The sequence below is a fragment of the Oryx dammah genome, unplaced genomic scaffold (assembly GCF_014754425.2).
Source record: "Oryx dammah isolate SB20612 unplaced genomic scaffold, SCBI_Odam_1.1 HiC_scaffold_7, whole genome shotgun sequence".
NCBI lineage: Eukaryota > Metazoa > Chordata > Mammalia > Artiodactyla > Bovidae > Oryx > Oryx dammah.
The window spans coordinates 42,958,367-42,971,771 of NW_024070191.1; the positions used below are offsets into that span (position 1 = coordinate 42,958,367).

The 13,405-nt window shown below is 42.5% G+C and overlaps 1 protein-coding gene across 2 annotated transcripts in view; it reads left to right on the forward strand.

Annotated features, from left to right (window-relative positions):
* The window catches only part of ZNF385D (zinc finger protein 385D), a 354,021-nt gene that overhangs the window by 334,307 nt on the left and 6,309 nt on the right, over positions 1–13,405 (forward strand). For both annotated transcript variants that reach the window (XM_040243011.1, XM_040243010.1), the window contains one exon: positions 12,293–12,471. In XM_040243011.1, coding sequence (XP_040098945.1) covers positions 12,293–12,471 — 179 coding nt within the window. The remainder of the gene's footprint in view (positions 1–12,292; positions 12,472–13,405) is intronic.

The following is a 13,405-nucleotide window of genomic DNA, read 5'->3' on the forward strand; positions in this document are numbered from 1 at the left end:
ACTGTAGATGGTGACTACAGCCATGAAATTAAAAGACACTCCTTGGAAGAAAAGTTATGACCAACCTAGATAGCATATTGAAAAGCAGAGACATTAATTTGCCAACAAAGGTCTGTCTAGTCAAGGCTATGGTTTTTCCAGTGGTCATGTATGGATGTGAGAGTTGGACTGTGAAGAAATCTGAGTGCCGAAGAATTGATGCTTTTGAACTGTGTTGTTGGAGAAGACTCTTGAGAGTCCCTTGGACTGCAAGGAGATCCAACCAGTCCATTCTGAAGGAGATCAGCCCTGGGATTTCTTTGGAAGGAATGATGCTAAAGCTGAAACTCCAGTCCTTTGGCCACCTCATGCAAAGAGTTGACTCATTGCAAAAGACTCTGATGCTGGGAAGGATTGGGAGTAGGAGGAGAAGGGGACGACAGAGGATGAGATGACTGAATGGCATCACGGACTCAATGGATGTGAGTTTGAGTGAACTCAGGAGATGGTGATGGACAGGGAGGCCTGGCGTGCTGTGGTTCATGGGGTTGCAGGGAGTCGGACATGACTGAGCGACTGAACTGAACTGAACTGAAGGCCTGTGACACTGAGTGGAGAGTTATGCACTTATGGACTGTTCACGGGAAGTCAACCACCTTCACAACATGTTTTAATCTTGGGAAACGCATTCTTCTTTTTTTTTTAATTTTTTAATGGGGAAGCATTTTATTTATTTATTTAATATAAATTTATTTATTTTAACTGGAGGTTAATTACTTTACAATATTGTATTGGTTTTGCCATGAAACTCTTTTTAAAATTTTATTGGAGAATACGTGATTTGCAATGTTGTATTAGTTTCATGTGTACGACAAAGTGATTCAGTTATATGTCTATTCATTCTTCTTCAGATTCTTTTTCCATATAGGTTATTATAGATACTGAGTGGGCTTCCTTGGTGGCTCAGACAAAAGAATTTACTTACAATAATGAGACCTTGGGTTCGATCCCTGGGTTGGGAAGATCTCCTGGAGAAGGGAATGGCTACCCACTCCAGTATTCTTGCCTGGAGAATCCATGGACAGAGGAGCCTGGCAAATTACAGTCCATGGGGTCACAAAGAGTCAGACACGACTGAGTGACTAACATACACCCACAAAATATTGAGTAGAGTCCCTTATGCTGTAATGTAGGTCTCTGCTGTTGACCTGCTTTAATCACGACCTCCTAATTTGCCCCTCCCCCTCCTTGCTCCCCTTTGGTAACTATAAAATTTCTTTTTGAAGTCTGTGAGTCTGTTTTGTAAGTAAGTTTGTCTGTATTATTTTTTAAGATTCCACGTATAAGTGATATCATATATTTCTTTATCTGACTTCCATCACTTAGTATTATGCGTAATTTCTAGGACCCTCTATGTTGCTGCAAATGGCTTTATCCAGTCTTTCTTATGGCTGCGCAGTTCTCCGTTGTGTGCGGGTACCACTTGTCTCCATCCACTCATCTGTTGATGGGCATTTAGGCTGTTTCCACATTTTGGCTGGAAAATGCATTCTTAATCACAAATATTGGGAAAACAATTTCCATCAAACACTGCCTTTGTTACGGCTTAATGGAATACACTAGAGTGAACTAGAAGTGATCAGATTTTATTTTTACCTCAAATCTGCAGAGAACTTTTTTATGTGAACCTTGGCAAGGCAACTGTCTTTAGGCCCCTTTCTCTCTCCTTCTCTCGTTCGTCTGTCTGTCTCTCTCTCATGGAGTTGAGAGGCCATATGCACCTTGTGAGGATGAAATATTATGACATGATTATTAGCAGAATCACAGCAGCTGCTGTCTGCTCAGTCACTCAGTCATGTTTGACTCTTCATGGACCCATGGACTGTAGCCCTCCAGGCTCCGCTTTCCATGGAAGTTTCCAGGCAAGAATAGGGAGTGGGACGTCATTTCCTATTCCAGGAGATCCTCCCAACCCAGGGATGGAGCCCACGTCTCTCGTGTCTCAGGCATGGCAGGCAAGTTCTTTACAACTGAGTCGCCTGGGAAGCCCCAGGTGGGTTACTGTGTTATTTCATGTGCTTCCTCTTTATGTTTCACTACAGTTTAACCATTCAAAGTTAGTCAACTTTTTGGAATAGTACTGGAATATAGGATTTCTTTCTTTTTTTTTGAATTTGGGAGGAAAAGCAATTTTCCTCAACTTGCTAGCATGATTCACAAAACTTTCTAAGAATGCTTGCAACACCTTAAGAGGACATACTCTATATAAGAGACCTTGAAGTCTCCTCTTATTTTTATGTTATGGACACAGATATTATAAAAAGATATGTTTTATCTTTTTCTTTACAGAAATTCCCCCCAAACATCCTGCTAGGTAATGCTTTGCTTAGCCAATTTTAATGAGTTTCTGTATATAATTGAAAAAAAAAATCCTTTGAAATTTTATAAGCAGCCTCATTACTAATTTGGTAGATTTTTCTGGTGATGACTTAAACTGGTAACATTTGATCATTTTCACTAAGCACATTCCAGCTTTTCTGTACCTACACAGAGCTTATTTTCCCTCACTAAGTTTTAATATAGAGAAGTCACATTATCAAAAGACAGACGTGACTAAATTTTAAAATGCTTAGAGATTTGTAAATTTTTGCTTATACATGAAAACAATGTTAAGAAGAAGAAAGAGAAGAATGACTAAAATTTCTTGAGCATGTGGGCATGCCAGAAATAATACCTTAAAATAAAAAATGCATCTCCCGCAACACTTGAGTAAATTGAAACCTCACAGCTAATGGAGACAAACTCTGGCTTATACCATCTCAGAACCTGAGCTCATAACTCTCTTTATGAATATGTGTTTGTTGATCTTTATTAATATCCAATACTTTGCTAATCTTCACTGATTAACTACCATGCATTGGGCCCTGAGAATGAACATTTGAACAAAACCCAGGAGTTGCCTTCAAGAAGCCCAGGTCCAGTTTGTGCCTCTGTGTTCAGGAAGAGACTGTATAAAAACTCGTTTCCTCTAGAGATTTATCATTTCATGTTTCAAGTGAAAAACTCATTTAAGTCAGTCAGCGGTAGTCCACGTTCATGGCCTTGATATTATTAAGGCCCAGAGATATCTATCTCAGCTCTTCAACATCTTCTGGGATGATGATAAGATTTCAGTTGGATGGAAAACACAGATGGAGACTTCTATCACAAGTCTGCTGTTGTGCCTTCTTTAAACTTTCTACAAATGATTAAAAAAAGACAGCTCAGCCACATAGACTCTGTGTTACACATGTTCATGCAAGACATGCTTGAGTACAAGAGCTGTGCTATCTAATGTGGTAACCACTAGCCTTAGGTGGTGATTTAAATTGAAATCAATCACCAATTCAGTTGCAGTAGCCTCATATCAAGTGCTGAAGAGTGTCCGTGACTAAAGGCCACCATATTGGTGCGTACAGATCAAGACCATTTTCATCACCCTAGAAGTTTCTATCAGAGAGTGGACTGGAGCCACAGTTCTTTTTTTCAAAATATTTGCTTGACCTGTAGTAGATTTACAATGCTGTGTTAGTTTCAAGTGTACAGCAAAGTGAATCCATTATACGTGAACATGCATCTCCTCTTTTTGTTGTTGCTGTTGTTCAGTCACCCACTCATGTCCGAGTCTTTGAGACCCATGGACTGCAGCACACCAGGCCTCCCTGTCCCTCACAGTCTCCCGGAGTTTGCCCAAGTTCCTGTTCATTGCATTGGTGACGCTGTCCAACCATCTCATCTTCTGACTCCCTCTTCTCCTGCCCTCAATCTTCCCAGCATCAGGCTCTTTTTGAAAGAGTCATCTGTTCACATAAGATGACAAAAATACTGGAACTTCAGCTTCAGCATCAGTCCTTCCAGTGAATATTCAGGGTTGATCTCCCTTAAGAGTGACTGGTTTGATCTCCTTGCTCTCCAAGGGACTCTCAGGAGTCTCCTCCAGCACCACAGTTCAAAGGCATCAATTCTTTGGTGCTCTGCCTTCTTTACTGTCTAGCTCTCACAACTGCACATGACCACTGGGAAGACCACAGCCTTGACTATATGGACCTTTGTTGGCAGACTAATGTCTCTGCTTTTTAACACACTGTTTAGGTTTATCATCGTTTTCCTGCTAAGAAGCCATCATCTGATTTCATGGCTGCCGTCACCATCTGCGGTAATTCTGAGCCCAAGGAGAGGAGCTCTGTCACTGCTTCCACCTTTTCCCCTTCTATTTGCCATGAAGTTGGGGCTGATGCCATAGTCTTAGATTTTTTATTTAGTCTTAAACCAGCTCTTTCACTCCCTTCCTTCACTCTCATCAAGAGGCTCTTTAGTTCTTCTTCGATTTCTGTCATTAGAGTAGTATCATCTGCATGTCTGAGGTTGTTGATGTTTCTCCCATCTATCTTGATTCCAGCTTGTCATTCATCCAGCCCAGCATTTCTCATGATGTGCTCAGTGTATAGATTAAACAAACAGGGTGACAGCAGACAGTCCTGTTGTACTCCTTTCTCAATCTTGAACCAATCAGTTGTTTTCTGCAGGGTTCTAACTGTTGTTTCTTCTCAGGAGACAGGAAAGATGGTCTGGTATTTCCATCTCTCTAAGAGCTTTTCACAGTTTGTCACGATCCACACAGTCAAAGGCTTTAGTGTAGTCAATGGAAAAGAGATACATGTTTTTCTGAAGTCCCCTTGCTTTCTCTATCATCCAGCAGATGTTGACAATTTGATCTCTGGTTCCTCTTCCTTTCCTAAATCCAGCTTGGACATCTAAGAGTTCTTGGTTTGCATAGGGCTGAAGCCTAGCATGCACGATTTTAAGCATGACCTTCCTAGCATGGGCGATGAGTGCAGTTGTCCAATGCTTAGTACTTTCTTTGGTACCACCCTTCTTGGGAACTGGGATGAGGATTGACCTTTTCAAGTCCTGTGGCCACTGCTGGGTCTTCCAGATTTGCTGACAATGAATGCAAAACCTTGAGGGCATCATCTTTAGGGATTTGAATAGTTCTGCTGGAATTTTTTAGATTCTTTTTTTGTGTGTGTGTACAGAAGTTTGTTGGTTTGATGTAGTTTCAGTTATTTATTTTTACTTTTGTTGCTTGTGCTTTTTTTTTTTTTTTCGAATTAGTGTTCTTTAGATCAGACATGACTGAGCGACTGAACTGAACTGAACTGAAGATTCTTATAATTCTTCAATAATGTACTTTGGAAATTGCAATATGGGTGATTTGGAATATATTTCTAACCAAAGAATTGTACGTAGCTGCCAACATTCAGAGTTTAGTTATTTCATGTTTAGTGACTTCTCATGGATGAACAACTAGAATAAGTGATTTCAATGTTGTGTCAAGATGCATTTTCTTACCATGTGCTTTTATGTGCCATTTCTTTTAAGAGTGGTTTCATGCTCAAGCCAAACAGAATCTTCAGTTCAGGTCAGTCACTCAGGTGAATCCGACTCTTTGCGACCCCATGGACTGCAGCACACCAGGCCTCCCTGTCCATCACCAACTCCCGGAGCTTACTCAAACTCATGTCCATTGAGTCGGTGATGCCACTCAACCATCTGATCTTCTGTCATTCCTTTCTCTTCCTGCCCTCAATCTTTCCCAGCATCAGGGTCTTTTCCAATGAGTTGGCTCTTCACGTCGGGTGGCCAAAGTATTGGCACGTCAGCTTCAGCATCAGTTCTTCCAACTTGCCATTTGGAGGAATAAACACAGAAAGAAGCATGGAGGCTTTTGGTGCCAGTTGCACAGTTCAGGTGTAGAGACTCAAGATAACTTTTTTCCCTTTGGACACACAAAAGTTGGACTATCGTGCCATTATATTGAAAGTTATAAATAAACACCTCAAAAAGCACTTTGTTGTTTGTATGGATACCTACCACTTTCCTGCCCACATATCTATAATCGGGATCATCTAAACTGGTCAGTGAGAAGGTAACTAAATGACCCCTGGCTATCACCTGGGTTTGCTGACGTCTGTGCTGTGCTAAGTCACTTCAGTCATGTCTGACTCTTTTTGACTCCATGAATGGTAGCCCACCAGGCTTCTCTGTCCATGGAATTCTCCAAGCAAGAATCCTGGAGTGGCTTTCCATGCCCTTATCCAGGGCATCTTTCCCACCGTCTAGTCTGATGCTATTAAACCTCATCTCATGGGCATTCTGGAGAATTGAACTTTACGGTATTGAAATTTGTTTGATAGAAGAGCAAATTTTGCAAGATACATTTCCCTTCAAATGAATCCCTCTGAAACTTCCTTTGCACTGTTTAGACAGTTAATTTCTCAGCTTGAATTGAGACCTAAAAATAGTCATATTTTGTCCTTAGAACACACCTTATGAAAATCTATCATAAGGAAACAACCTTAGGATGGATTTTAAAAGATTAATGAGTAGGATAATTATATAGGGAAAGAGGAAAATAATACAAATGTCTAATTTTAAGCGAGTGGTTAAATATATAGCATTCATGTATTGTAAGCCTATGCTGTCATTAAAAATCATGTACATTTTTAAAAGTATGTATAATTCCAAGGAAAGTTCTATACAGAATTACTTTGTTATCCAAATGTTTTAAATGCACATGTACAAGTAGAAAATAAAAGACTGGCACATGCTGATCACCATTAGATTTTCATATGCCTCTGTGGGAAAATTCTGAAAGAGATGGGGATACCAGACCACCTGACCTGCCTCCTGAGAAACCTGTATGCAGGCCAGGAAGCAACAGTTAGAACTGGACGTGGAACAACAGCCTGGTTCCAAATAGGAAAAGGAGTACGTCAAGGCTGTATATCGTCACCCTGCTTATTTAACTTCTGTGCAAAGTATATCGTGAGAAATGCTGGGCTGGATGAAGCACAAGCTGGAATCAAGATTGCCGGGAGAAATATCAATAACCTCAGATATGCAGATGACACCACCCTTATGGCAGAAAGTGAAGAGGAGCTAAGCCTCTTAATGAAAGTGAATGAGTGAAAAAGTTGGCTTAAAGCTCAACATTCAGAAAACGAAGATCATGGCATCCGGTCCCATCACTTCATGGGAAATAGATGGGGAAACAATCGAAACAGTGACAGACTTTATTTTGAGGGGCTCCAAAATCACTGCAGATGGTGACTGCAGCCATGAAATTGAAAGACTCTTGCTCCTTGGAAGAAAAGCTATGACCAACCTAGACAGCATATTAAAAAAGCAGAGACATTACTTTACCAACAAAGGTCCGTCTAGTCAAAGCTATGGTTTTTCCAGTAGTCATGTATAGATGTGAGAGTTGGACTATAAAGAAAGCTGAGCGTTGAAGAATTGATGCTTTTTAACTGTGGTGTTGGAGAAGACTCTTGAGAGTCCCTTGGACTGCAAGGAGATCCAACCAGTCCATCCTAAAGGAAATCAGTCCTGAACATTCATTGTAAGGACTAATGCTGAGGCTTAACCTCCAATATTTTGACCTGATGTGAAGAACTAACTCAATTGAAAAGACCCTGATGCTGGGAAAGATTGAGGGCAGGAGGAGAAGGGGATGACAGTGAATGAGATGGTTAGATGGCATCACTGACTCAATGGACATGAGTTTGAGTGACTCCGGGAGTTGGTGATGGACAGGGAGGACTGTTGTGCCTCCATGGGGTTGCAAAAAGTTGGACACTACTGAGCAATTGAACTGAACTGTGGATAGTTCTCCTTGGAGGAATTGTAATTTTTTTTCATTTTAAAGAAGTTTCCCCAGTTTCCCTGATGACCTAATGGATGATTGATTTATTTTTAGAAAGCCATTCCATTTTCTTGCTCACCTCCCTTTTCCTTACACCAGTACCTAACTCAGGTGCCATCTAGGGGCTTCCATGGTGGTCCACTGATTGAGAATCTGTCTGCCAATGCAAGGGACACGGGTTCATCCCTGGTCCCTGAACTAAGATCCCACATGTGGAGGTGCAGCTAAGCCCATGCTCCACAACTACCGGCCCATGCTCCAGAGCCTGAGCTCCTGGGGAAGAGAGGCCACACGATGAGAAGCCTGCAGACCACATGGCTAGAGAGGAGCCCCCAGTCACTGCAACTAGAGAAAACCCCACACACAGCAGCGAAGACCCAGTGGAGCCACAAATGAATGCATTAAATTCAAATTAAGAGAGAGCCATCTGAAAAATGGAATCTGTAAAGATGGGGGAGTAAAGGGAAAGCTAGCCTCCATTCACTCCACACCATGTATTACTTTGATTTTTGCAGATAAAATGTCTTCATCCAAGGCAATCAAAAGCAAACAAATAAAAAACAAACACAAAATTAGTATTTCTAGGAGCATTATGACTTGCTGGATCTAAACTCTGGTTGGAGAACGATTTTGCATTTCAGGAAACATGGAAGCTTCAAATGAAGGTCATTGTCAGCGCCAGCCTTTTAAAAGTGGTGGGAAGAAAACAGCCCATTGAAAGTACAGAAGCAGCTTTCCGAGGGCCCTGCTGTGCAGTCACAAGGAAAGGCACCAGCCTGGCGGGATATTGACGCATGGATGAAATAGGAGGTGATCAAACTGGCCATCACAAAACCACTGCTGTTCATATAGCATCCTGGTTCCAGATCCTCTGCTGAGCAGAAAGGCATATTACAAGGGAAGAATGAGAAGAATCTGAAAGACTCAAATTAAAATCCAAGTTTAGAAAAGACAGCATTAATAACATAGAGAAATTAAAGGTGGTGTGAGAGATTCCTGTGGAACTGGAATGCAGCTAACTCAGACATCCTTAGTGGATTTCTAGCTAAATCCCCATAGTTCTAGGAGCTTAGTTAGAAATCCACCTTCTACCCATCAGTAACTTCAAGTAGTGTTTGCTTTGTGAACCAGGCAAGTAACTTAATCTTTCTTAGTCCCAGTTTATCTCTAAAATGGGCATAATCTTGTCACCGGTCTCATACCACAGCTAGGAGCGGGTAAGTAATTTAGCACAATAGGGGCAATGCTGGAAAAATAAAATAAGCACAAATCCTCCTAACAATCACTACTTTTAGATTATTCATGCACATCTGAGCTCTCAAAAAAGGTAAATGCTTGAGAATTAAGAGTACGTGTTTTCTTAATTGTAGCTGTGCTTGGAGCAAATATAGCTACCTGACAGGCTACTGAAGCTTTCAGCTCTTTAGAAACTATCCAATAGCAGTTCAATTATGACTGGCAATCTGCTGCTAGCACAGGAGGCTCCTCTCTTAGGCGATGAGTGCTCACCCCGGAGTCGAAGCTGTTAGCTGGAGTTTTCACCCAACCTTGGCAGGATTTTAAACGTGTATTTGGTGTGTGTGTGTGTGTGTGTGTTTGCTTGCATCCACGTAGGGCATGCCTGAGTGGATACACTTAATTTTCCTGTCTTTAGCAGCTTCTGGGGAGGGACTGCACTGAAACAACAAGGCTCACGATGCAGGGATTTTTCTGCAAGGCTGGCATCTCTCCAGCGTTCACATACCTTCTGTTCACATCTCTTCTTCTAGGGTCAGACATAGGCGAATCCGAAAACATTAAGGAGAACATTTTGTTTTCGGAATCTTTACCTACTGTTGCTAAGATCTTTACCTACCTTTGCTCACCCCCTACTACTGGGGCCAAATCTTTAATTCCTTCTCCTCTTCCTAATCCATTTGACACCCAATCTTGAGTCAAATTACCCAAGCCAGACTTTCTTAACATCCTCCCAAGCAAGATAAAGTACTTCTATCTTCACATAGGTAGAAACAGCTTTTTGATACATTTTGGTTGCCACTATCAAACACCAGCTCAAACCACAGGAGATATTAACCATAGTGAGTTGAGGGGCCTTCAGGCAAGGAAGGATGATAATTCTTTTAGTATTTACGTATTGGGCTGTGCCGAGTCTTGGTTGCAGCACACAGGAGCCTCACTGCATCATGAGGGATCTTTCCTTGAGGCCTTGGGCTCTCCAGCTGTGGCATGCAGGCCTAGCTGTTCTGTGCAGTTCCCCAACTGGGGATCGAACCCCCATCCCCTGCATTGGAAAGTGGATTCTTTATCACTGGACCACCAGATGCTTTTGAACTGTGGTGTTGGAGAAGACTCTTGAGAGTCCCTTGGACTGCAAGGAGATCCAACCAGTCCATCCTAAAGGAAATAAGTCCTGGGTGTTCATTGGAAGGACTAATGCTGAAGCTGAAACTCCAGTACTTTGGCCACCTGATGTGAAGAACTGACTCATTGGAAAAGACCCTGATGCTGGGAAAGATTGAAGGTGGGAGGAGAAGGGGACAACAGAGGAGAGAAGGTTGGATGGCATCACTGACATGTTGGACATGCGTTTGAGCAAGGTCTGGGAATTGGTGATGGACAGGGAGGCCTGTTGTGCTGCAGTCCATGGGGTCGCAAAGAGTCAGACATGACTGAGCGACTGAACTGGACCAGAGAAATGCCCAGGATGAGAATTTTCTCCTACTCACTGCTGCTTGGACATTCCTAAGCCACATAGGCCCTGGGAATTCTCCATCAGTTTGACTGAATAAGCTGCATGGAAAAAAATTTTTTTTAAATAAAATCATCAGTTTGGATATAGAATGTTGGATAATCATCTGCTCACATAGTGACACAAAAGCTTCTGATCTGTATGAAGATCACATACATGAGAGCTTGGCAAAATGATGCACGTGTGTGTGTGCAGACACGTTCATTATGTGTGCATATCCGTATGCGTTGCTCCCAGAACGCTGCTTGCCTCACTCTCATTTATGGTTCTTCTTACAAAGCAGGAAGCCTTGGGTCATTAGACCACAGGGAGCGGGGTGAGAACAAACCCAGGACAGCCTCACCACCCCCACAACCATGGACGGATGCCCTAGCTCCATATTTCAGCTGTTCTGGTTTTTTCCCAACATGTTGACGCTTTTCTCTTTCCTTAATATGTTGATATATGAATATTATCATTGCTGTGCCTAAGGATAGAGGTTCAAAGTGAAGGATCTAAGTTGTAAAAATATGCATTTTTAAATATTGGACTCAGTAAAGTTATCATTTTGCAAGAGAGAAACATATGGCTATAAACCTGTTCCATGTATTCATTGCCTCTTATCGAAGACATTGGTGACTGGCTCCAAGCTGAAGGCCCTCCACATCTTTCTTTATTGATGTTGAATGGTTCTGAGAAGCTGGTTCAAGAGCAAGAAGTTAAGAATCTCTTTTTTTCCTGTGCTTGCAGAACTGATAAATGAAAGTGAAAGTCTCTCAGTCGTGTCCGACTCTTTGTAACTCCATGGACTATACAGTCCAGGGAATTCTCCAGGCTAGAATACTGGAGTGGGAAGCCTTTCCCTTCTCCAGGGCATCTTCCCAACCCAGGGATCGAACCCATCTCATAGACACAATTAAAATGATAAAACCTCTAAAACAATTTTTTAAACCCAGAATGGCAAGAAGAATATAAATGATGACAAAGGAAAATTTCAGAGCAAAAACACATGGCTAAACAAGAAAAGTAAAGAATATTTATCAACTCCAAGAAGGAAATTGTGAAGAAAAATTTTGAGAGAACACTGCCATCCTGAATTTTAGTGTTTAAAAAAAAGAAAAGCAAATGTTGATGAGTAGAGTAACATTAGTTGTGTGAGATGGGCAAATGTGGCTGGTGTAATAAAAAAGAAGCATTTCTTAGAGTACCCACCTAGCCAGTGAATCCCCCTTTTATAGTATTTTTTTTTTCTTTTTAACAATTGAAATTGAATAGCCAATCATTGTGAACTTTGCTATTCTAACAGGACCTTTTTTTTTTCAGAGTCATTAAGATCTCTATACTGTTATGTTCCTTCTTTGAACCTAAACTACACAGCCAGGAAAGCTTGTTTGTATTCTGTTCAGAAAGTGGGTATTTAATTAGCGCCACCTCTGTAAGCACACCTCACCTCCAACTATACCTGTAGCAACTACATCACCCTTCCTCATCAGGTATCATTCATGTCTCATCAGCATCAAGAGGAAGTCACGCCCATTTAAGGTCATCTCAGGACTTTTGCATTTCCTCCTGTACCGGTGGTGCTTGGTTGTTACGGGGACACAGAAGCATGCGCTCTAAGTCCTGTTTCGCGCGGCGGTCAGAGCGCACGGTTGCGGTGTTCTGTGACGTGAGTGTGTTTCAAGCAGAACCCCCGGGAGCGCTGCACTCAGCCGCAGCATCACATCGCGCGCTGTTGCCGCGTCGTGTCTTGGAGGCGATTACTAGCTAAGAGTTCTCTCCTCTTTTTTTTTCTTTCTTTCTTTTTTTTTTTTTTTTTTTTTTAACATTTCTGGCAGGTACCAAGCACAAAACGATGCTAGAAGCTCGGAATGGAAGTGGGGCTATCAAAGCCTTCCCCAGGGCAGGTGTGAAAGGCAAAGGCCCAGTGAACAAGGGAAGCACAGGCCTGCAGAACAAAACGTTTCACTGTGAAATCTGTGACGTGCACGTCAACTCGGAGACACAGCTGAAACAGGTAGCGGAACGCGCCCCGGAAGTGGGGCGCGCGGGCCCCCAGGGGCCGCCTGCCTGCCCTGCGCCCTTTCTGCTCTTCGCTCCCTCCCACCCACCCGTCCACCTAGCTTCTTACTCACCCCCCTTCCTTACCTGTGCATAGGTTGCTTCAAGGAATACTGAAACGTAGGGGCGTCTAGCATCCTTCCCAGCTTGTCTGAGTCTGTGCTGTTGTTACAGATGAAGCGTGGGAGGCGAGGGGCCTTCAGCAGCTCTTCTTTACCGGGTTTCCTACTCGAAAGGGTTGCTTTCCGTTAAAGGTCAAAGCGCAGCATTCCATGTCTCCCTGTTCAGACCTGTACGCGGTGCTGCTTCACGTTGCCGCTTTATTACCTGGCGGTGCACTGTAGTTCTGAATCCTGCGGCCACCCGCTAACGGGATGGAGTCACTTTCACTCTAAAGCCTTCCGGAGGGATCGGGTCCACCGTGCTCGCTGAAGTCCCAGCCCTCATATTGTATGGTGTTTTATATGCGTATGTACCTTCTTGCACTGAGTTTAATGCACCCCAGTTATTTATCTTTAGAATTTAAGGGGTTGACATTTGGCTGTACAAATGTGAGGGTAAATATTAGTATGGAAATAAATCCGTGCCTGCCTGGCCACCTTGGTTTATTTGCACATAAAATTCCTTCAGACGTTTCTTTCCTTTGTAAATGTCCATAAACTGAGATCTGTGCTCTGATAAGGAGAGAAGCTGGGAAAAGAAGACCCTGCTATGTGTTAAAAATAGACTAAAATGGCAGCATAGAGGTATCTCTCCTGGAGGCATCCACAGCCAAGGACAAACGTGCATGCTCCTTTATTTCTGTCTTTCTGCAACTTGCATGAAATAATTAATATCCTTCCCCAGGTTAAAACGATACTTACCAGGGGTTTGGAGGATGACTTCCTTAA